The 24,031-nt window shown below is 45.0% G+C and overlaps 1 protein-coding gene across 1 annotated transcript in view; it reads left to right on the top strand.

Moving 5' to 3' along the window:
• LOC137371896 (short transient receptor potential channel 3-like) overlaps positions 1–24,031 on the top strand; it is a 148,722-nt gene that overhangs the window by 67,201 nt on the left and 57,490 nt on the right. The window contains exon 6 of the mRNA XM_068034941.1: positions 14,756–15,020. Within this exon, the coding sequence (XP_067891042.1) occupies positions 14,756–15,020 (265 nt within the window). The remainder of the gene's footprint in view (positions 1–14,755; positions 15,021–24,031) is intronic.

The raw sequence follows: 24,031 nt of genomic DNA, 5'->3' as shown, positions 1-24,031 counted from the left end.
CCATGTGAGCCGCATGGAAGATAGCAGAATCCCCAAAGACACATTGTACAGCGAGCTCGCCACTGGTATCAGGCCCACCGGCCGTCCATGTCTCCGCTTTAAAGACATCTGCAACCGCGACATGAAGTCCTGTGACATTGATCACAAGTCGTGGGAGTCAGTTGCCAGCGTTCGCCAGAGCTGGCGGGCAGCCATATAGGCGGGGCTAAAGTGTGGCGAGTTGAAGAGACTTAGCAGTTGGCAGGAAAAAAGACAGAGGCGCAAGGGGAGAGCCAACTGTGTAACAGCCACGACAAACAAATTTTTCTGCAGCACCTGTGGAAGAGCCTGTCACTCTAGAATTGGCCTTTATAGCCACTCCAGGCACTGCTCCACACACCACTGACCACTCCAGGCGCTTACCCATTGTCCCTCGAGATAAGGAGGCCAAAGAAAGAAAAGATTGCTTGGTTAGGGAGATCAAGGGGAAAGATGAAGGGTTGGCTACCCTGCTACTCAGCTCAGAATCATTAATGTGAGGTCTTCTACATCATTTGTATCATTGTGTGTGTTGTCTGTGATTATCATTTCCTCTAATAAATCTATAAGTGAAAGTCTGTGTCTGGAGCTCTCATTCCTGGCATAGAGACAACAATTCCTGACATGTCTCTCAAGCATTTTTCAACTGGTTCACTAAAATCTTTTAGGGAAAAAACCTGCCATTTTACCCGGTTTGGTCTACATGTGACTCCAGTCCCAAACTAATATAGTTGATTCAAAAATCAAGGCTGACACTGCAGTGCAGTACAGAGGAAGCTGTCAGAGGGTGCCGTCTTTTGGATGAGACGTTAAACCGAGGCCTGCCTGCTCAGGTGGATGTAAAAGATCAAGTGGCACTATTCCGAAGAAAAGCAGGGAGTTATCCCCGGTGTTCTGACCAATATTTATCTCTCAATCACCAAAAAAAGATTATCTGGTCATTATCACATTGCTGTTAGTGGGAGTATTCTGTGTGCTTACTGGCTGCGGCTTTTCCTGAATTACAACAGTGACTACACTTCAAAAAGTACTTAATTGGCTGTAAAGTGCTTCGAGGCATCTGGTGGTCGTGAAAGGCGCTAGATAAATGCAAGTCTTTATTTTTCTTTCTTAACTGCCCTTAGAAATAGCCTAGAAAGCCATTCAGTTAATTGTGTTAAATCAATGTGGTGCAAGGCATTTAACCTGGACAGAGTTTATTCAATTTCCGATGTATGTTACCTCCAGTTTAATTTGCAGCTCTTCACACTAGTGGAGATGCTGGCAGACTATAACTGCATGTTGCAACAGATCAACTATTGTAACTCAATATTTCCAGTAAAACAATCAGCTTGAAATGAAAAGACTTTAAACAGAGACATTGGCTGCATTATGAATGAAGCACTCCTTACTTTTGCTGGAAAGGGGTTTGAGTTGGCAGTAGAAAGTTGTATCAAAACCAAAGAGAGAGTAGCTCAGATTTAGGGTGGGCTGTATGAGAAAAGCAGTTGTGGATGAGGTGGCTACAATGAGAGGACAGGGTGCAGGAAATCCGAAGAATGAAACATAGGAAAATGAGTAGGCCATTCAGGCCCCTGAGTCTGAAGGGAATTTACAAAGTTTGGACTTAGTGCAAGATAGAATGGAGGAAGCAAGAAAGTCTGGGACTTGAGCTGCTTGATTACTTCTCGGAGTTGTTTGGTTGCAGACTATTCCATTGCTCTCCTGGCTGGCCTCCCACCTGTACCCTAAGTAAACTTCAGCTCATCCAAAACTGCTGCCCATATTTTAACTTGCACCAATTCCCATTCCCCCAGCACCCCTGTATTTGCTGACCTTCTGATCCAGCAACACCTTGAATTTAAAATTCTCATTCTTGTTTTCAAATTTCTTCATGCTTTGTCCTTCTCAGCTCTGTGACCCTACAGATCTCTGTGCTCCTCCCAACACTGGCCACTTTGGTCTTGTGCGTCCCCAATTACCTTTGATCCACTAGTGACAGCCATGCCTTCAACTGCCTTGGCCCTAAGATCTGGAGTCCCCTCCCTAAACCTCTCCGCATGTAGCCCTCTTTCCTCATTTAAGACACTTCTTAACACCTACCTCTTTGACCAAGTTTTTGGTCACCTATCCTAATATCTCCTTATATGGCTCAGTGCAACATTTTAGTTTTGTTTTTTAGTTTAGAGATACAGCACTGAAACAGGCCCTTCGGCCCACCGAGTCTGTGCCGACCATCAACCACCCATTTATACTAATCCTACACTAATTCCATATTCCTACCACATCCCCACCTGTCCCTAAATTTCCCGACCACCTCCCTATACTAGGGGCAATTTATAATGGCCAATTTACCTATCAACCTGCAAGTCTTTGGCATGTGGGAGGAAACCGGAGCACCCGGAGGAAACCCACACAGACACAGGGAGAACTTGCAACTTTGGTTGGTAACACTCCTGTGAAGCACCTTGGGATGTTTTAATACATTAACGTTGCAATATTGTTGTTGCAAGTTGTTGTTGGCACATCATCCTCACAGTACAATTGTGTTCTTTGTGAGTACATTGTGAAGGTAGCCTGCAAAGGTTGTTTGGAGTAGAATACCAGGATTTAGCTTGGTGGCTTGGAATATAAAGTATTGTGGGTCAAGCCTTGCATAGGGAGGCGGGGTTGGGGAAAGAATGAGTGGTACGTTGCTGGAGCAATTGGAAGCTGGGGTGGATGATTATGAGTAAATTTGTGCATTTTTTTCTTGAATTTTGTTTTTCATGTTACCACTTTTATTTTTATGAGTATAAATTAGTATGGGCTGAGGAGAAGCTACATGCCAGGGAGTTTTATTAGTGGAATGTGATTGGGGAGAAAATGTTTACGCAATATGATTGGTGGGCAATTAGAAGTATAATTAAAGCAAATATAACCAATTGAAAAGTTAAATGGAAACATAAACACTTACCCGATGTAGAAAAACAAAACTGATCAACAGCTCGCCAGCCATATCATAAACAACAGACTCGACATGCAGGATAGACATAGGAAATTCTATTGTTAAAGATTAGACTGCAGCAATCTGTACAGAAAAGGCTCCTCTGATTAATGCTGCCTGCCCCTGTTTATCTGTGTTTGTACTTGTCCCTGTCCCATCTTTCCAATTATATCTTACCCCACAATGAGAAAGATGTTGTTTATTGTTGCCCACCAATCTGCCTGTGTTCACCAGTAATCTATCTCTATCATCAATTTACCAACATGGCGTACCCCTCTCCATCAACAACTATGGTTGAATTTAAAGGCAATAATACATCTTGAAATTTATGAACCACTCTTGCCATTTATGGCATCATCTTAAACCAATTTATATAATTTCTTTGACAGATAATTGACAAAAATAAAGCTTTATTGTCTATGGTGGATTATTTATTGGATTTTTTCTCATTGGTCACAGCCAGTGGGTTAAAACCAGTGATTGATCGCTGATTCTGCAAACTACTTATAATCTATACTGTGGACCAATATGCTGCAGATATCACAGCAGTTGTGATTGGCGGCGAATGAACATGCTCACCTTTCATTACGCTTAAGAGAAATGCAGACTGGTTTCAATCTCATAATGAAGAGCTGGAACCTGTCATAGCCGCTAAGCGCATTGCACTGTTGAACTACAAGAAAGCCCCCCAGCGATTTAACATCCGCAGTACTTAAAGCAGCCAGAAGCACTGCACAAAGAACAGCCAGGCGCTGCGCAAACGACTACTGGCAACACCTATGCAGTCATATTCAGCTGGCCTCAGACACCGGAAAATCAGAGGAATGTATGATGGCATGAAGAGAGCTCTTGGGCCAACCATCAAGAAGATCGCCCCCCTCAAATCTAAATCAGGGGACATAATCACTGACCAATTCAAGCAAATGGAACGCTGGGTTGAGCACTACCCAGAACTGTACTCCAGGGAGAATGCTGTCACTGAGACTGCCCTCAATGCAGCCCAGCCTCTACCAGTCATGGATGAGCTGGACATACAGCCAACCAAATCGGAACTCAGTGATGCCATTGATTCTCTAGCCAGCGGAAAAGCCCCTGGGAAGGACAGCATCACCCCTGAAATAATCAAGAGTGCCAAGCCTGCTATACTCTCAGCACTACATGAACTGCTGTGCCTGTGCTGGGATGAGAGAGCAGTACCCCAGGACATGCGCGATGCCAATATCATCACCCTCTATAAAAACAAAGGTGACCGCGGTGACTGCAACAACTACCGTGGAATCTCCCTGCTCAGCATATTGGGGAAAGTCTTTGTTCGAGTCGCTCTGAACAGGCTCCAGAAGCTGGCCGAGCGCGTCTACCCTGAGGCACAGTGTGGCTTTCGTGCAGAGAGATCGACCGTTGACATGCTGTTCTCCCTTCATCAGATACAGGAGAAATGCCGTGAACAACAGATGCCCCTCTACACTGTTTTCATTGATCTCACCAAAGCCTTTGACCTCGTCAGCAGACGTGGTCTCTTCAGACTACTAGAAAAGATTGGATGCCCACCAAAGCTACCAAGTATCATCACGTCATTCCATGACAATATGAAAGGCACAATTCAACATGGTGGCTCCTCATCAGACCCCTTTCCTATCCTGAGTGGCGTGAAACAGGGCTGTGTTCTCGCATCCACACTTTTTGGGATTTTCTTCTCCCTGCTGCTTTCACATGCGTTCAAGTCCTCTGAAGAAGGAATTTTCCTCCACACAAGATCAGGGGGCAGGTTGTTCAACCTTGCCCGTCTAAGAGCGAAGTCCAAAGTACGGAAAGTCCTCATCAGGGAACTCCTCTTTGCTGACGATGCTGCTTTAACATCTCACACTGAAGTGTGCCTGCAGAGTCTCATCGACAGGTTTGCGGCTGCCTGCAATGAATTTGGCCTAACCATCAGCCTCAAGAAAACGAACATCATGGGGCAGGACGTCAGAAATGCTCCATCCATCAATCTTGGCGACCATGCTTTGGAAGTGGTTCAAGAGTTCACCTACCTAGGCTCAACTATCACCAGTAACCTGTCTCTAGATGCAGAAATCAACAAGCGCATGGGAAAGGATTCCACTGCTATGTCCAGACTGGCCAAGAGAGTGTGGGAAAATGGCACACTGACACGGAACACAAAAGTCCGAGTGTATCAGGCCTGTGTCCTCAGTACCTTGCTTTATGGCAGCGAGGCCTGGACAACGTATGTCAGCCAAGAACGACGTCTCAATTCATTCCATCTTCGCTGCCTCCGGAGAATACTTGGCATCAGGTGGCAGGACCTTATCGCCAACACAGAAGTCCTCGAAGCGGCCAACATCCCCAGCTTATACACACTACTGAGTCAGCGGCGCTTGAGATGGCTTGGCCATGTGAGCCGCATGGAAGATGGCAGGATCCCCAAAGACACATTGTACAGCGAGCTCGCCACTGGTATCAGACCCACCGGCCGTCCATGTCTCCGCTTTAAAGGCGTCTGCAAACGCGACATGAAATCCTGTGACATTGATCACAAGTCGTGGGAGTCAGTTGCCAGCGTTCGCCAGAGCTGGCGGGCAGCCATAAAGACAGGGCTAAAATGTGGCGAGTCGAAGAGACTTAGTAGTTGGCAGGAAAAAAGACAGAGGCGCAATGGGAGAGCCAACTGTGCAACAGCCCCGACAAACAAATTTCTCTGCAGCACCTGTGGAAGAGCCTGTCACTCTAGAATTGGCCTTTATAGCCACTCCAGGCGCTGCTTCACAAACCACTGACCACCTCCAGGCGCGTATCCATTGTCTCTCGAGATAAGGAGGCCCAAAAGAAAGAAACTGCCCAGAGATTATTCGTGGGCTTTTTGAGTGGCAACTTGCAGACATTAGGATCCTGATCCAGCATGATGCCCTCCAAAGGAGATCTGGGACCTGTGTAAATAGGGCAAGGAACATCATGTCTCCTCAACTAATCAGACTGAAGAATCTTGAAGTGCTGCACAAAATTTAATGATCTCTCTCAGGTGGTCAATGTGAGTACATTTGAACATCACATCTCCTACCTAGCAGAGCACACACCTCTCACTCTGCTCAATGCACTGCATTGCCATCACTCACCCAGCAGCACACCACGACAATCAGGATTCACCACTAATATCCAGATACTTCATCTCAACCTCACATGCATACCAACACTGCCAGTCTCACACCCTACTCTCACTGCCTTCACATATTCAGCTATGGCAGACACATCACCCAACACACAGTTACTAACATGCTACCCTCTCTCTTGCAGGAGAAGGTTGCCCACAACCAGAGAGAGAGGCAGATGATTGGCGGAGGACCACCACAAATCAGGCCTCCGAGCAGATGGTCCACAGGATCATAGGCACCAGTGCCATGGAGCCAGTCCTGGATGATGGTAGGCTGCTGCCTTATGCACCATCTCCACTCACTCTTCACCCTTATCTTAAGAGGTGCCATGAATTGGAAGCTGCCAATCGAGTGACCACGGACCTTCTGCTGTCCTTTTCTGTAACACGCGAACATTAGAGGCTAGTTCAAGTAAGGACCTGAACTTGGTGAGTCACCGGGCAGGAGTGTACTGCAGCCAGGCCAAGGCAATAGGTCAGCTCGAGTGTGAACTACCCAGAGGGGGCGAGGTGGTAGACAAGTTCTGCTGAAGGGGATCTTGTTGGACTGGATTACAGGAAAGCGCTGATGAACATGTACACAAAGATGTTTGGTGCATTGGCAGGCCTGCCAGACAGCCTACAGTCACTGGCACCACTGTGGCAGAGAGCATCATGCAGAACTTACTTGGAGTCCATCCTTTCTACAATGGAAGTGGTGGGCACCTCCATGGCAGCACAGTCAGACCAACCCATAATCGAGTGTCTGCCATTGCTGTCTTAGCTTCCGCTGCAGCACAAGTGGACATCTCCCAATGTATCAGTGCTGTAGTGGAAGCTGAGACAGAGGTCATGAGATCCCTGGCTGCTGGCATGCAGGCTCAGATTGCTTCCATTGTAGATGTGGCTCTCAGTACTTGATGGGCATGCAGGCTCTCAGAGCAGTCCAGCAATCTGTGCTCTAGCAGATTACCAGGATACTGAGGTGCCGCCCCATGTGAGTGTCAGTGGCTGCATGGAGCAGGAAGGATGACAGCATTCATTCTGTCACCACTGCCGCTCTGCCAGTATCCCTGCTGTTGCTACTGTTACAAGAGGTTTTATTTTTTGTATTAAAAATCTTAGAATTCTGTGTCTTTTAAAAAACTGAAGAAAGGATTTTCAGTGGACATAGACACCTGCAAATAGCTGAAATTTTTGGATGTTGTCTTTGTATACAAGACTAAGGGCTGGATTTTAATAGTGCGCTGCGCTCCACGGCGGGGTACTGTGAGAGCGGCAACCTTCTGACATGGAAAGGCCACCACCCAGCCCCCACGATAGTGCGCACGGGAGCTGATTTAAATAGAGGGGGCAGCCGCTGCGTCCCTGGCAAAGGCGTCCGGTGCCACAATGCAGGCGCTAGCGTTATTTTTAAAGGGCTTCAAACCCTGACAGCTGATTTACAATTTTAAAGAGACCAGCACTTGAAATGTTAATAAAACCATTAAATTCAAATCACAAAATATATTTATTTCTCTCCCCCCCACCCCCGAAAAACCATTATTGACGGTCCCGACCTTTAAACCCCAAACTTTGCACTCTTTGCCCTTCAACCCCTTCCCACCATCCCTACAGCCAATAAAAAATGTTTTCCCCGCTCCTCCACTCCTCTCACCCTGGAAATTTTGTTACTCCCCTCCCCAGCAGGTTCTCACCTCAGAACTCCATATGGAGTTCAGAAGACACGCGAAGCACGAGCGGCGGCCGTAAAATCGGCATGGGGCGGCCGCCGCCAGCAGGTGAGTGAATTTGCATCTAATTTAGGCTAATTTTAATATGTAGGTGAAGGCCCTGCCATTGGATGGCGGGGGTGGGGGGGCCACATTGAGGTTCTCTTGCTGCTGGTAATATGCGGCGGGCCCTTCTCGCGTCGGGATGAGGTGGGCCTCTCCCCACAAAATTTTACGGGCTTCCCCCGCCATGACCCATGGCATTGAGGGGCTCGTAAAATTCAGCCCTAGGACAGAAATCAGTTTCAAGGAAGCCAGCCATGGCTTTTTGACCTCCTCAGAGCAACACTTTGAATGACAGAGGAGACACTGTGCCTGGTCGTGTGATCGGCTCAGGAAAGTTTATTTTCATTTTGGACCCTTTTAAAAACTAGTGACTTGGACAAAGAGCAGGCACTTTGAAATTTTGAAACTTAGACCTGACCTGCCTGGAGACTAGAGAAAAAGACCTCTCTCTGTAAAGGAAACTTGTATCTCTTGAAAAGAAACCCTGTATTTGAAAGGTGGCAAATTCCTATTGTCTCCTGTCTCTGAAGAATTCCTGCATCTAGTGTTATTCCTGTTTCCTCCTGTGTTTTGGGAAATCCTGGATGGTGAAGAAAGCTTCTAGTGCTATACTGCTGCTGTGAGTCCTAAGCAGACCTGTTGCTACACCCCTGCTGAAAGACCTATGTGATGCCTGCTGTAGCCTAATTGCCTTGAATGCCTACCCATCACAGATTGTTCATCAAACTCGCCTTGAGATATTTTGAGTGGCATCCACCTATTAGACTCTGGGACACCTCACCCAACGGAAGACCTTCCTACCAGAATGTGACAAACTGAATTATTTTATTATTCCTTCTATTCCTGTGGAACAGCTGTAAACCCAAAAATTCTTTTCCCCTGGTTAACCATTTTTTTGAATGTATGTGTGTGTGCATGAAGGCTAGGAAAATAAGGAGCTTTTCATATATATAGATTTATCTCATTAGTGGTTAAGACTTCTTTTTTTTCTAATAAATAGTTAATGTTGTTGTTGTTTAAAGAAACCTGATTGGTGTGCTTTATTCTGGGAGACAAATAGAGTCTAATTGGCTATTCTTTGGTAGGTGGGAGAATTTATTGATGTGCTGTGACCTGTGGAGAGGTGGGACTGAATTAACAGTGCATTTCTCCCACCTTGGTCGTAACACCTCTCAATCAGTCAGTGCAGACTGCTGCCCCCCTCATGCTGAAGTGGTGCAGGTCGAAGTTGTGCCTTTGCGACCAAGACCTGCTTGAGGGCATCCTCCAAGGCCATCTGTAGACACTACAAGTGAAAGTTGGTGGCTTTCCACCAGCCATGCTGCAACCACTGGAGAAGCACTGCATCGGAGCACAAGGCCAGACAAGGGCACCCACATGACAGGCACTAAGGAAATGCAGAAGAATGAATACTTCTGGTTTTTTTATTATAGTTTTACTGGATACAGTTGTCAGATGAAGGTTATTGCTGCTGGCCTTCATTGAGTGTTGTAGGCCAAGGGAACTTTGTCTTGGGGAATCTGTACTGAATATACTGTAAGGGAATGGTGCGTCCATGTTGGGTGTGGGGAAGTTCCTTTAAATTGAAATGAAGCCTCACTATGTGGTCCCTCTCACTCCATCCAGTTGCACATGTTTAGTTTAGTTTAGTTTAGAGATACAGCACTGAAACAGGCCCCTCGGCCCACCGAGTCTGTGCCGACCATCAACCACCCATTTATACTAATCCTACACTAATTCCATATTCCTACCACATCCCCACCTGTCCCTATATTTCCCTACCACCTACCTATACTAAGGGCAATTTATAATAGCCAATTTACCTATCAACCTGCAAGTCTTTGGCATGTGGGAGGAAACCGGAGCACCCGGAGGAAACCCACGCAGACACAGGGAGAACTTGCAAACTCCACACAGGCAGTACCCAGAATTGAACCCGGGTCGCTGGAGCTGTGAGGCTGCGGTGCTAACCACTGCGCCACTGTGCCACCCCCATGGTGCATGTAGTCTCCTTCCTCCTCTCTCCTCCTCTTCTTCCTCCTCCTCCACCTGAGCTGGCCTCCGGATCCCAGAGGTAGTGGCTGGGCCCTCATAATTGTGAGGTTGTGGATGAAGCAGCACATCACCACAAATATAGAGACCCTCTTTGGCATGTACTTCAGAGATCCCCCCAAGTGATCTCTGCTTTAGGAGCCCGGTGGCTTGCTCCAGGGTGTTATGGGTGCCTCCATGGCTTTCATTGAACGCCTTCTGACCTTGCATTGTGGGATGGCAGAAGGGGGTGATGAGCCATGTGTGGAGGAGCTAGCCCTTTTCACTTAGCAGCCATTCTGTTGTCTGTCTTGGAGGCCTGAAGACAGTGGGAATTATTGAGTATCACAGAATAAAAGCCACACGGATGCTGCCAGGATAGTGAACATTCACCGAGATGAATTTCTTGGTGTGGTCACACACCAAATACACATTGACTTAATGATAGTCTTTGTGATTGTGGTATCACTCCCCATTGACATGGGGCACCCACAGAGCCACGTGCATGCAGTTGATGGCAAAGTACACCATTGGGAAGCCTGCTATCCTGGCAAACCCGCATGCAGTTTCATCCTGGTCTTCCTGCCTCAGGGAGAAGAGGATGATATCCCCTCTCCTCCTGTAGCATGCCTTTATCACCTCCAGGTGCTTCTGTGGATGGTGAATTGTGAAGCATTGCTGATATTGCCAGCTCCTGCCTGGAGGGATCCCGTTGTATAGAAAGAAAAGATGAGAGTGATCACAGCCACTAGGAAGGTCGTCCTTGCCCTGGTTTGAGGCTCCAAGTCATTGTGAAGAAGGTGACACAACTCCATCACTACCTCCTTAAAGAAGTGAAGGGTCCTGAGGCACTGCTTCTGACTCATTGCAATGTAGGACAGGTGGTCCTGGAAAACACTCTCTGGGCAGGTCTTTCTCCTGCATCCTCATAGAGGATTCCCTCTCTGTCTCCTCCTCTGCATGTCCTGCAAGTGACACTGCATCTACTGCCTCTATACCTCTGCAGCAAATGTTATTTTCTGCCTTTCTATGGTCAGCAAAAGCCTCCAATCTCCTCCATCAACACAACACAGTGCTGCCACCAACTTTGTTGAGCGCAAATATGTCAAATGTACCTCAGCTGCACCTTGAGTGGCCTTTTAAATAGCACCTGAACAAGGACATCTTGCTTTCTAACATTTCTTGTTTCAGGTGTAAATAATGAAGGCATTGCCTGCACATTCTTTGACCATCAGTGATGGGGTTGCATCAGCCCATTGATGTCAGTGATGTCACGATCGAGCATTATTCAGCGATTTCGGGTAAACGCAGGGATTGCAGCTGCGTGTGCCACACCAGTTGACTCACGTCGTACGTGATGCATGGGAAGCAGCCATTGCTGCCTCCTGTGCTACAACTCTAGCGCCTAGCAACGCTATGCGAATGGATTTCACGCCCTGTAGCTTAGAATATTTAACTCAATGTAAAATGATGGTACAGAAAGAAAAATAAAGTGAAGGAGAGAAAGATGAGATTTAGGCTGGAATTTTACACCCCCCCCCAAATGAACGGGCTGGTGGCGGGGTGGGCGTAAAATTGAGTGGGAGGTAGGGGGAGGGAGCCGTTCCCGACCCCCTCCTACCCCTGTTGCCAATTTACATTGGGCAGCAGTGGCAGAAATGGCCCGCCTGCCCCAGGCCAATCAAGGCCCTAAAGTGGCCAAGTAACTGGCACTTAAGGGCCTCCACCTGCTGCAACGGGTATATTACCTTTGGCTAGTGTGCGGCTGAGTCCTCAAATACCTCACTTGATGAAAGCAGGCAGACTTTTTGAGGGCTGGGAGTGTGGGCCCTCCTGATCGGACACCCTGTGCCCAACGAGGGCCACCCCCAAAGCCCCAACTGCCTCAATGCACAACGATCCCCCCGCCCCTCCCCAACCAACCCCCATTGCCTCACTGGGGCACAGCCGATTGTCCCTGGCGAGGCCCTAAAAACTTAACTTTTTTCCTGGGCCATCCTTCATTGTCTTCCGATGGCTGGGTGCAGTCCCAGCAGTGGCCACCACTCCCAGTGGCGCTGCTGGGACTAAGAGCTGCCAGCTCGCTGATTGGCCGGCAACTCCATTAGGCAGGAATTCCTGCCTCAAGGAGGTAGAAGTCCCACCCAAGACCAATTGAGGGCCGGGGGAGCATAAAATCCGGTCTGGCTCCCCAGGCCCGGTGGAGGCAGGCTCACCACTGACCTTTCGGCATCCCCCTTCCCCCCCCCAACGAAAAATGGACAGAAAGAATTTTTTTTTAACTTTTTAATAATTGAAACCTGAAGGAATGAGACTTCACACTTCCAAAAGTACATTTTCTATGCCAGAGAGGATGTTTGTTAGTAATTAAGGTTTATCACACTGTTAAAAATTCATTTACATTTGTATAGACAAACTCTAAAATTGCTGGCCTGTTTAGTGGATAAGTGCTGCAACTTGATGTCATTCATGTGTTTGCCACATCTCTTGGCGGACTACTGCTTTAGTGAAACTTGTGGAGGAGCAGGGCAAATCAAATAGAAGCTTCCTGATTTCTACGTTTAGGTAAATTGGCCATTATAAATTGCCACTAGTATAGGTAGGTGGCAGGGAAATATAGGGACAGGTGGGGATGTGGTAGGAATATGGGATTAGTGTAGGATTAGTATAAATGGGTGGTTGATGGTCGGCACAGACTCGGTGGGCCGAAGGGCCTGTTTCAGTGCTGTATCTCTAAACTAAACTAAACTAAACTGTGCATGTGCAGACGTCGGAATTTGCTGTCAAATTTACTCCATAATAAAAATGAGAGCTGATCACTTCACCATTATTCCTATCATAAAATCCAGGCCATCATGTCTTGTATTTTCCTGCATTATTCTGCCTAAATTAGCAGTGGAAACTGTCAGAAAATTCAGGCAGTGAAGCCTACCAATGCCCTGACATTGATTTTCCACCCGCCAACTAAACCCTGTTTGCAGTAGCCACTAAAATAAAAGCAAAATACAGCAGATGCTGGAAATCCGAAATAAAAACAGAAATGCTGGAAATACTCAACAGGTCAGGCAGCATCTGTGGAGAGAGAAGCGGAGTTAACGTTTCAGGTCTGTGACCTTTCATTCGAACAGACTTCACGTCCTTCCTGAGATGTGGTACCTAGGATTCAAGATAACACTGCAGCTGGGGCCGAAACTAGTGTTTTATGTGGATTCAAGTTCCACTCCAGATATCTGAGCACACAATATAGGCTGATACTCCAGTGCAGTATTGAGGGAGTTTTGCACTGTTGGAGGTGCTATCTTTCAAATGAGACCTTAAATGTCTGCTCTCTCAGGTTGTGCTACTGCAATGCTGTTTAAATCTTCCTGTGGCCCACAGATGGTCTGCTGCTTGCTGGCAGAAATCCCATTGTGAGTCTGCCTCAAATAGTTAATGATCCTTAACTGAAGCAGGTCCTGCTCTCGTAGGGATGGATTAAGAGAAATCCAGCCCTATGTGTTGAGATATATTTCAGTTGTGGTGAAGGGTGGGGTTGGGGGTGGGGTGGGGCTTAATATGCCAATGTCTATTGAATGCAAACATTGGTGCCATTCTACTCATCAGTATCACTGGTAGCTAGTGAGACAATGTTAATTTTTAGCAATCACACATCATTTATAGTGGCTGTAATAGACATTCTATGTAACTGGCAACTTGACAATGCTGATCAGCTAATATAGTTATGAGAGATACAGTTTTTAATGTCCTTTGTTTCAACTTATCTTCAAAGGATTTTGAAGAGTGTATATGTGGTTGGCTTTCTTCCAATCAGTAGTCATTCTGAAGCCATGCAGAGTTACTAGACTAATACGAAGCTCTACGGTAACAATTCACAATGTAAAGAGTGAGCAATCATATTTCAAGGATCTATTTTATGCTGAGGTTAGGGCAGGAGGAACATCATTCATATTTTGACATTTCAAGCATAATTACTATAAGTATACTGTCAGTACTGAGTGCCATTCATTTATCTATCAAATGTTAAATAAATTAATCAGTTGGTTTAAAACCTGAGCTACTGTCTGACATTGTATATTCTTCTGTCTTCCAAAGATGAGAAGACCAAGGGCAGCACATGCTATATTCTAATAAACCAGAACCTATTGACAAGGGTTCACTAGATTTACCTAGATTTTGAGCTGGTAAAGATACTTTAGTTTGTAGGGAACATGAGGTCCATTAACAGGAGTGGCCAGTGACCCTGCACCAAGGAGAAAAACTGATCCACTAAAGTCTAATAATAGCATATTAGTCTCCTTATTATTCTGTATATATTTCTCTGTTTTTCTGTATGGCTTTCAAATTACAGAAATGTTAACCTGTTTCACTCTATGTGACCTCCTCTTGGATATCCATTATTCTCTCAAAAGCAAATCTGAAATAAAAACAGAAAATGCTGGAAACATTCAGTGAGTCAGGCAGCATCTGTGGAGAGAGAATCATAGGGTTAACATTTCACATCAATGACCTGGCCAGAACTGACAAAAGGTCATTGACCTGAAACGCTAAACCTGTTTCTCTCTCCACAGATGCTACCTGACTTGTTGTGTCTCTCCAGCAAATTCTGTCCATTTTTCTCCATGTGAATACCTAAAGGCTTTTACTATTTCATTACTTCATTACTTTGCATATGCTCACAGTCAGGATTCATAACATAAAATATTATAATTTTATATTATTTTAGAATGTGATGCAGAAATGATTCTGATTTCTTGAAAGGGATGGAGTCTGTAGTGATTTCAAACAGAAGCATAACATTTAGTAATTCTTATGCTAACAATTTTTCTCTTATCTTTTTAGCCAGAGATAGATGGGTTCCCTCTGATCCTCAGATCATATCGGAAGGTCTCTATGCAATAGCTGTTGTCCTTAGTTTTTCACGAATCGCTTATATCCTGCCTGCAAATGAAAGCTTTGGTCCATTACAAATTTCCCTTGGAAGGACGGTGAAAGACATATTCAAATTCATGGTCATTTTTATAATGGTGTTTCTTGCTTTCATGATTGGGATGTTCATCCTGTATTCCTACTATCTTGGTGCAAAAGTAAATCCAGCCTTCACAACGTGAGTATAAATTTTGTTAATTTATTTAATATGATTATAATGTAACAACATTCCCTCTAGCTTTCTCCTCTTCCCTGGTTTCTCCAGATCACACACCAACTTTGTCTGAGAAGACATACACGGCACCTATTTTCAGCCCTCTGCTAATGCCACTATAAATCAACTTCTGCAAGGTGCATAAGAGTAATAGGGGGATCGGGTGAATTTCCTTATGATTTTTCAGTGAGGCCGCACTAAACGTCTATTTGGTACATACCCACATGGATGGAGATGTAAATGGAAACGTACCAGGGTGGGGAATTGAATGTACATCTAACCTAGTACATCTAACCTAGTACTGCTTCATGCTGCAGTATACGGGCACTCCAAACTGTTACGCCAATGTGCACCTTTCAACACTGCCAAATCCTTGATCTTCTGATAAATCTGATTACTTAAAGAGAAAATCTTATCAACAGGGCCCTTTTTTATAACATAATTATATTTCTTTTGCTTGGCAGAATGATAGATATCAGTGTTAATCAAATAACTTAGGCACCCTGTGTAAGCATGCCAAGGCATGTACAGATATGGGTAGATGTAGAGTGAAGCACCTTCACGTTTGCCTTATCAATAGGGGCAATTTTAACTCCCGCTGTCTGGTGAAAACAGGGTTAAAATTGTGGTGATCAATTTCCCATTGTCTGATCCCACTTCACCACCATTTAACTTAGGTAGGAGCCTCATTGAGCAATGATGATGAACTTTTGAGTCCCAACTAGTCAGTGCATGGATCGTGGTTGCTCCGTTCAGTAAAACCTGGCGGTCAAAGGCAGAAAGAGGTCCCAAAAAGGTCAATCTAAAATTACTTTTTATGAAAGAAAAGGAGCTGGAGTTCTCCTCTGACCTTCGCAAGAACAATGTGGGTGTTTGCTGCCCTAGGGTGTCCACGATTGCCCCTTCCCTTCAGAATATAGTCCTGCCAGCTTTTGGGCCTTCAAATATTGTGCCATTCTGTAGCTGGCAAACTGAAGCAAGAACTCCACTCAGAATGAGCAGTTTGCCAACTGCATGAGACACAGCTCTCAAAATAAACCAGGACTCCTGGTGGGGGAGATCGGGAGAATGACCTAGGTGCTCCAGCATCCATCTGCATGATAGTTAAAAGTGCCCCTAAAATGTCTTAACTCTGTAATTCCAAAAAGCACTTGTACTGCATATTTCTGATTTCACATTAACCTACAGAGATTGCAAATTTAAAGTTGATTGATGAAAAATGTCATATGAACATCTGAAAATGATGAGCAAGAAAAGGCCAGCTGGTCCATTAAGACTGCACCATTCTGGTATGGTGCAACTCAACATGGTGACCTCCTCCTCCTTGCCCCTGCCTCCTGCCAATCCACCAGCAACAACGTAATCTCCTGGGGGAGGCAAAAGGAAAAGAAAAATCCCTTGGCTATTTCAAGAGAAAAATCTAGAAAATTTCTCTGCAGTCCCAAAAGGCGATTACCAGATTCTGAGAGTTACGCCTCCCAATACTCCACCTACTCGTTGTACACTGTAATGTCAGCCACAGTTAGGAACTCGTCCAGGGTACTTTTGAACTCTTGTAGCAAGTCCGCACTCACTGCAAGAGCTGATAACTTGTTCCAAAGGTCAATGACCCTCTGAGAAAACAAACATTTCCTGACATCTAACCTAGTTCTATGCTAATGTAATTTATGCTCAAGTCCCCGATCCTGCCCAATTTATATAACTCAATTAGCCTAATCACAGATCAGGAAGGACTCAAATCTGAGCCAGCTGCTTTCAAGGCAGGTTGGCAATGAGAACAATATGCCTCAGTTTCTTAGGTACATGGCAACAGGAGTAGGCCTTTTAGCCCTTCTAGATTAGAGAGTACAGAGGAGATTTACAAGAATGTTGCCAGGGCTTGAAATTTGCAGCTATGAGGAAAGATTGGATCAGCTAGGGTTGTTTTCCTTAGAACAGAAGAGGCTGAGGGTTGACTTAATTGAGTATACAAATTTATGAGGGGCCTAGATAGAGTAGACAGGAAGGACCTGTTTCCCCTAGTGGAGAGGTCAATTACCAGTGTGCACAGATTAAAGATGATTGGTAGAAGGATTAGAGGGAACATTAGGAAATACTTATTCATCCAGAAGGTGGTGGGTGTCTGGAATTCACAGCCTGGATCGATGGTGGAGGCAGAAACCCTCAACTCTTTTAAAAGGTACCTGAACATGCACCTGAAGTGCTGTAACCCACAAGGCTATGGACCAAATGCTGGAAGGTGGGATTAAATTGGGCAGCTAGTTTTTTCAGCAGGTGCAGACACGATGGGCTGGATAGCCCCCTTCTGTGCCGTAACTTTTCTATGATTCTATTCTATGATTATGCCTGATCTCAATTCCATTTACCCATATTTGTTCAATATCCCTTGATACCCTGACTTAACAAAAATGTTCCTGATTTCGCTCCTAAATGGCCCAGCTTTAATTATGCCATTTTGTTCCGGATTCCCCCACCAGAGGAAATAGCTTCTCTGTAACTACCCTATTGAATACCTTCATCATTATAATACCTTGTTTAGATCATCCCTTGATCGTCTAAATTCAAAAGAAAACAACCAAGTTGATGCAACCTGTCGCATAATTTAACTCTTTAAGCTCTGGTCTCAATCTGGCAAATCTGCGCTGTACCCTTTTCAAGATCAGTAAGAGCAGGCGGGCTCTTTAGAATGCAATCTTCTGACTTCTATCCACCTTGAGAAGTAATCGATGATGATCATGTATGATTTCCCGTTGAACATAATTAAATCCATACTCAGCCGTTTCCATGGTGTGGTTGGAAGCTGTTCTGGTCTCTGTACTGCACATGTCTGACAGTTTTGGATCACGTTCTCGATATCCTTAGATATTCCAGGCCACCATACCGAAGATTGTGCCCTCGCTCTGCACTTGGTTATACCCAAATGGCCTTGGTGCAAATGATTCAAGATTTCTGATCTCGGTGGACTAGGAATGACTAGTCCGTCGTTGTATGTTAACAAGTTGTCTATAATGGTAAAGTATTTCCAATACTCATAAAATGTTGTCATTGTTCTCCCACCTGGACGTTCTTGTGGCAATACTGCCTTATGCGACTACAGTCCTTGTCACTTTTTGGGCATGCCGTATTTCCCACAATTTCTGTGTGCTCACTGGCCAATTTTGTGCTGTATGTTAGGAATATGATTCTATCTCGCATACAGAATTCCCATCCTCCTGTCTTGGATGAACTACTGTTGATCTGGAAAGCGCATTGGCTGACGATTGCAACTTCCCTTGGACGTATACTGTCCCATATGTATCCCATCAACCGTAGATGGAATCTTTATATTCGTGGAGGCATTTTTAAATCTCCTTCTTGTCTAACAAAGATACCAAAGGTTCATGGTCTGTCTTGATGATGCCACTCAATCCAACGATGTAGTTGGAAACTTTTTCACATGCCCAAGTAATGGCTAGCGCTTCTTTTTCTATGACTGCATGCTGGCTCTCTGTGTCTGACAAAGCAATTGATGTATAGAATATCAGCCTACGGGAAACATCAGGTTGTTCCTGAAAAACAGCGGTCCCCTAACCCAGTTGAGGTGGCGTCTACCGCTATCGTCATAGGTAGCGTAGGGTTGTAGTGTGCCAAAATGTCCACTGATATAAGCATCTCTTTTATTCTCCTGAATGCTTGTTCCTGGTGGGAATTCCAACACAATGCTTGCTGTTTTCTGAGGTGTTGTCTTAGCAGATCAGTTATCTGTGCTAAGTAAGGTAGAAACTTTGCTAGTTGGTTTAACATGCCCAGGAATCTCTGAGCAGTAGTAGGAGTAGGAAATTCTGTAATGGTTCTTGTCTTCTGTGGATCTGCCATTATACCTTCTCTGCTCACTATGTCCCAAGAAACAAATTCAAGTCTTGGAAAATTCGCACTTCTCGTACAGAGTAAGTCTTGCGTCTTGAAGTTGCTGTCGAACTGTTCAGACTCTTTGGTCATGTTCCTCTACTGACTGTCCATTGTCAACCATGTGACAAATAACTCCTTTGAGCCCTTCTAAGATGTTAGACATAGACCTTTGAAAGATCTCTGGTGCAGAAGTTATTCCAAAGGGAAACCTATTAAAACAAAATCTTCCAAAAGGGGTATAAATGTAGTCAATAATCTTGAGGTCTCATCCAGGGGTACCTGTCAAAACCCACTACTGGCATTGAGTTTTGTAAACATGGTCTTCTGAGAGAGTTTCGCTAAGCTGTCATCAACTGTGGACATTGGTTGAATGTCATGCGCTACTGCTTTGTTGAGCTGTGTTAAATCCACGCAAATGCACAGAGTTCCATTCTGTTTTGGGACACGAACCATGGCTGAACTCTCTTCTGTTGGTTGTGTTACAGGGGAGGTAATGCCCATTATTGTTATCTCTTCCAATTGGTCTTGATCTCGGCTAAATAATGGATGAGGTATACGAACATATGAATTAGGAGCAGGTGTAGGTCACTTGGCCCCTTGAGCCTGCTCCACCATTCAGTATGTTCATGGCTGAACTGATTTCTCCACATTACCACCTACCCCTGATAACTTTTCACCCCCCCCTTGCTAATCAAGAATCTATCTACCTCTGCCTTAAATATATTCAAAGACTCTGCTTCCACTGCCTTTTGAGGAAGAGAGTTCCAAAGACTCACGACCCTCTGAGAGAAAAAATCTCTCCTCATCACTGTCTTAAATGGGAGACCCCTTATTTGTAAACAGTGACCCCTGGTTCTAGATTCTCCCACAAGAGGAAACATCCTTTCCACATCTGCCCTGTCAAGACCCCTCAGGATCTTATATGTTTCAATCAAGTCGCCTCTTTTGTATCTTTCTGGGTGTAAAGATACACACTGGCCTGGCCCCTTCCTTGAGTGTGATTCTGTACTCCATCTTGAGTATTCTGAGCCCTGTGAACAGCTTCGGGTATTCTGTTTGGAAGTGATTCTTTAGCCGTTTTCTTGACTTTTTCTATCTTCTTGATCAAATACAGGTCAAAGCATGCTTTTCTACTTAGTAAAGAAAATTCTTGATTATACAAGACATATGAGCTCTCCATGATTTGTCTCCCTCTGTGTTGGAGAGTTTGCCTTTTACTCTCAGTTGTGTCCTGCCTGGACCATGCAACTGTGTATCCGCTGGTTGTCGGCAATGTTTCACCAACCATGGCTCTTGGTCTGACAGAACTGTGACACTAGCACCTGAATCCAGTTTAAAATTCGTGAGGTTCCCATTTACGTAGATGTTGGCCGTCCAGAATCCTTGATTTGGGTCATTTATTTCTCCTAGGAAATCTCCTGGTGTTTTATCTTCTGGACACTGATGCACTTGCTCTCTGTGTGAAAGTCTTCTGCTTTGCACTCTTGAGTGAAGAAGTTTTGCAATTGCAAATTTTCCCATAATGTCCAGTCTTTTTACCACTGTGGGTCTTCCTGGCTTCACAGCATTGGCACGGTTTCCCGGTATCATGCATCTTCTCACCTGTGTGTGTCTTCTTTACCACAAAGTGTTTCTCAGACCTTGGCTTCACAACCTGTACCATTGCTGGACTTCTCATCCATGGCTTGTCTTCAGCCCACAGAATGACCCTATTTTGTTTGTGAACTTCAGCCTGTCTTACAAGGTGAATGGCCTTTTCAAGTGTAAGATCCTCTATTGACTGCAAAAGCTCTGACAAAGATTCTTCAATTATGCTGACAACTATTCTGTCTCTGAAGAGTTCTGCCTTTAATTCACCATATTCGCAACAGATTTGCCAATCTTCTGCGCCCCATTTATTAAATTTGGCCCTTTCCAGGATTTTATTGCTGTGAAGATATTTATCAAAAGCTTGAAGGACATCTTCAAATTTATCAGAAGCCTTATTTACCCCTTGCCTCACAATTATGTTGTCTGCAGTCGCATCTACTGAATATAAAAGGATGTTGACCTGTTCAACTTCTGACTTGGTATGGAGTTGGGAAACAATCCTAAACCTTAGGAATCTTTTCCTCCAAATAAGACAATTTTGAACCTGATTGGGTCCTTCTAGATCTTGAAAACTTTCTGGCATTCCGAATTTTGTATCCATATTACTTTCTTTACTCTGGTAAGGCTTTTTAGAGTGTTCCCCTTTGTTTTAAAATCTCGCAGGCTTGAATGGAGTTTTTTTGCAGTCTTTTGGGGATTTCCCGCGTTTTCCAACCTTTCCCACGTTTTCTTTTCACGGTCTGGCTGAGCAATGGCTGCCGACTCCAGCTGACTCCCAAGTCATCTCTTCCCCTGAGAGCGACTTCCCTATCTGAAACTTTGGTCCAGTCCACCGTTACTGTTAGTAGCCTCTGTACAAATCTCTTACCCAATCCTGGACTGTCGCCTGGTGCTGAAACTCAGACCCGATCACTGACCTGGATGTACCAATGCAGATACCCACGCTTTTGTGGTGCGGTCTGAGAGGCTGTCCGCATCATCTGTGGCTATGGAGCAACTCCTGAGTTTGTTGCAGTCCCTCGACTAGATCTGCTGTTCCCCTGGCGCTTCTCCATGAGGTAGGGAGATCTTCTAATTTTCTTGGCCATTTGATCAAGTGCCAACGTGTTGTGAGTTATTGTATTTAGTAGCATAACAGGGACGTTCTGGAGAAAGTCTCAGACTCAGGATAAGGTCAACTAAGAATAGTTTATTATTTACATAATAATATATACACTCTCATCAAGCCTCCTAAGTTAGCATCCTTCGTGCTGCTCTCTCTTCTCTCCAGCCTAACCTCATGTGACAATGACATCATCACTCTTACATTGGGAGGGGTTACTCACACTGTCTTCAGCATTAACCCTTTACATCCTTATACTACAGCCACCACTGTGTTTTGGTGGAGGGAGCCCCTCTGCAGGGTAGCCTTTGACTGTAACCCCACCCAGGCAGGCAAAGAGGACCTGTAGGCCTGCCAGGAGCGCTGGCACCTCAGCCTGCCACTGGGTGCCCAACTCCAGGCAGTGCATCTGCCCTCTGTCGCATTGGGAAACTGGAGGTAAACTGGAAAATCTTAATGAGCCTAATTGCCTGCCCACCTCAGGGGGGTGGGCGGCCTTCCCAGGCCCTGGACATGCATCACCAAAATGGCCGATGTCAGGAACGGGGTCAGAAGCTGGCACCCTGGCTGCCTTGTAATTTTTGGGCTCTGTATGCCTCCGTTCCCAAAGTCGGTGGTGCTTGAAAATTCAGCCCATAGGGAGGAAATTAATATTTATAGGAGTGAATGAAATCTGTTTGAAATCAAATGAAGAACCAGGCTGAATATAGACGGTTCAGAGGGGCAGTGAAAAAGCAAGTAAAAGAAGAAAAGAGAGAGAATGAAAAGAGACTGGCAGCTAACATAAAAGGGAATCCCAAAGTCTTCTATTAACATATAAATTGTAAAAAGGTGGTAAAAGGAGGAATTGGGCTGATTAGGGACCAATAAGGGGATTTACACATGGAGGCATTGGGAATAGCTGAAGTATTAAATGCAAACTTTGTATCTGTTTTTACCAAGGAAGTAGATGTTACCCAGGCCACGGTGAAAAAGGTGGCAATTAATGCACCAGAAGGATTTAAAATTGATAAGGGGGAGGTTTTAGATAGGCTATCTATACTTAAAGTTGAGAAAGCACCAGACCCAGATGAGATGCATCCAAGGATACTGAGGGAAGTTATAGTGGTGGGAAAACTTCTAGAAACAATAACTTGGGATGAAGTTAATAGTCACATGGACAAATGCGGGCTAATTAAGGAAAGCCAGCATGGATTTGTTAAGGGAAAATCCTGGTTGACTAACTTGCTGGAGTTTTTTGAAGAGGTAACAGAGAAGGTTGATGAGGGCAATTCTGTTGATGTGGTGTACATGGACTTCCAAAAGGTATTTGATACAGTGCCGCACAACAGACTTGTGAGCAAAGTTATAGCTCATGGAATAAAAGGGACAGTAGCAACATGGATACAACATTGGCTGAGTGACAGGAAACAGAGAGTAGTAGTTAATGGATGTTTTGCGGGCTGAAGGAATGCTTGTAGTGGAGTTCCAAAGGGGTCAGTGTTGGGACCCTCGCTCTTCCTGATATAAATTAATGACCTAGACCTTGGTGTACAGGGCACAGTTTCAAAATTTGCAGATGATATGAAACTTGGAAGCATTGTGAACTGTGAGGAGGATAGTGCAGAACTTAAAAAAGGACATAGACAAGTTGGTAGCATGGGTGGACAAGTGGCAGACGAAGTTCAATGCAGAGAAATGTGAAGTGATTAATTTTGGTAGGAAGAACATGGAGAGACAATATAAAATAAAGGGTACAATTCTAAAGGAGGTGCAGGAGCAGAGGGATCTGGGTGTAAATGTGTGTAAGTCATTGAAGGTGGCAGGACAGGTTGGGAGAGTGGCTAATAAAGCATACAGTATCCTAAGCTTTAGTATTAGGGGCAAAGAATACTAGAGCAAGGAGATTATGCTGAACTTATAGAAGATACTAATTTGGCCTCAGCTGGAGTATTGTGTCCAGTTCTGGGCGCCGCACTTTAGAAAAGATGTAAAGGCATTGGACAGAGTGCAGAAAAGATTTAGGGTGACACAGTGGTGCAGTGGTTAGCACCGCAGCCTCACAGCTCCAGTGACCTGGGTTCAGTTCTGGGTACTGCCTGTGTGGAGTTTGCAAGTTCTCCCTGTGACCATGTGGGTTTCTGCCAGGTGCTCTGGTTTCCTCCCACAGCCAAAGACTTGCAGGTTGATAAGTAAATTGGCCATTGTAAATTGGCCCTAGTGTAGGTAGGTGATAGGAGAATGGTGGGGATGTAGTAGGGAATATGGGATTAATGTAGGATTAGTATTAATAGGTGGTTGTTGGTTGGCACAGACTTGGTGGGCTGAAGGGCCTGTTTCAGTGCTGTAGCACTATGAGCTATGACAAGAATGTTTCCAGGGATGAGGAACTTCTGTTACAGAGATAGACTGGAGA

The sequence above is a fragment of the Heterodontus francisci genome, chromosome 1 (assembly GCF_036365525.1).
Source record: "Heterodontus francisci isolate sHetFra1 chromosome 1, sHetFra1.hap1, whole genome shotgun sequence".
Lineage (NCBI taxonomy): Eukaryota > Metazoa > Chordata > Chondrichthyes > Heterodontiformes > Heterodontidae > Heterodontus > Heterodontus francisci.
Note: the sequence above shows the minus strand (reverse complement) of the source record. Positions and strands in the feature narration are given on the sequence as shown.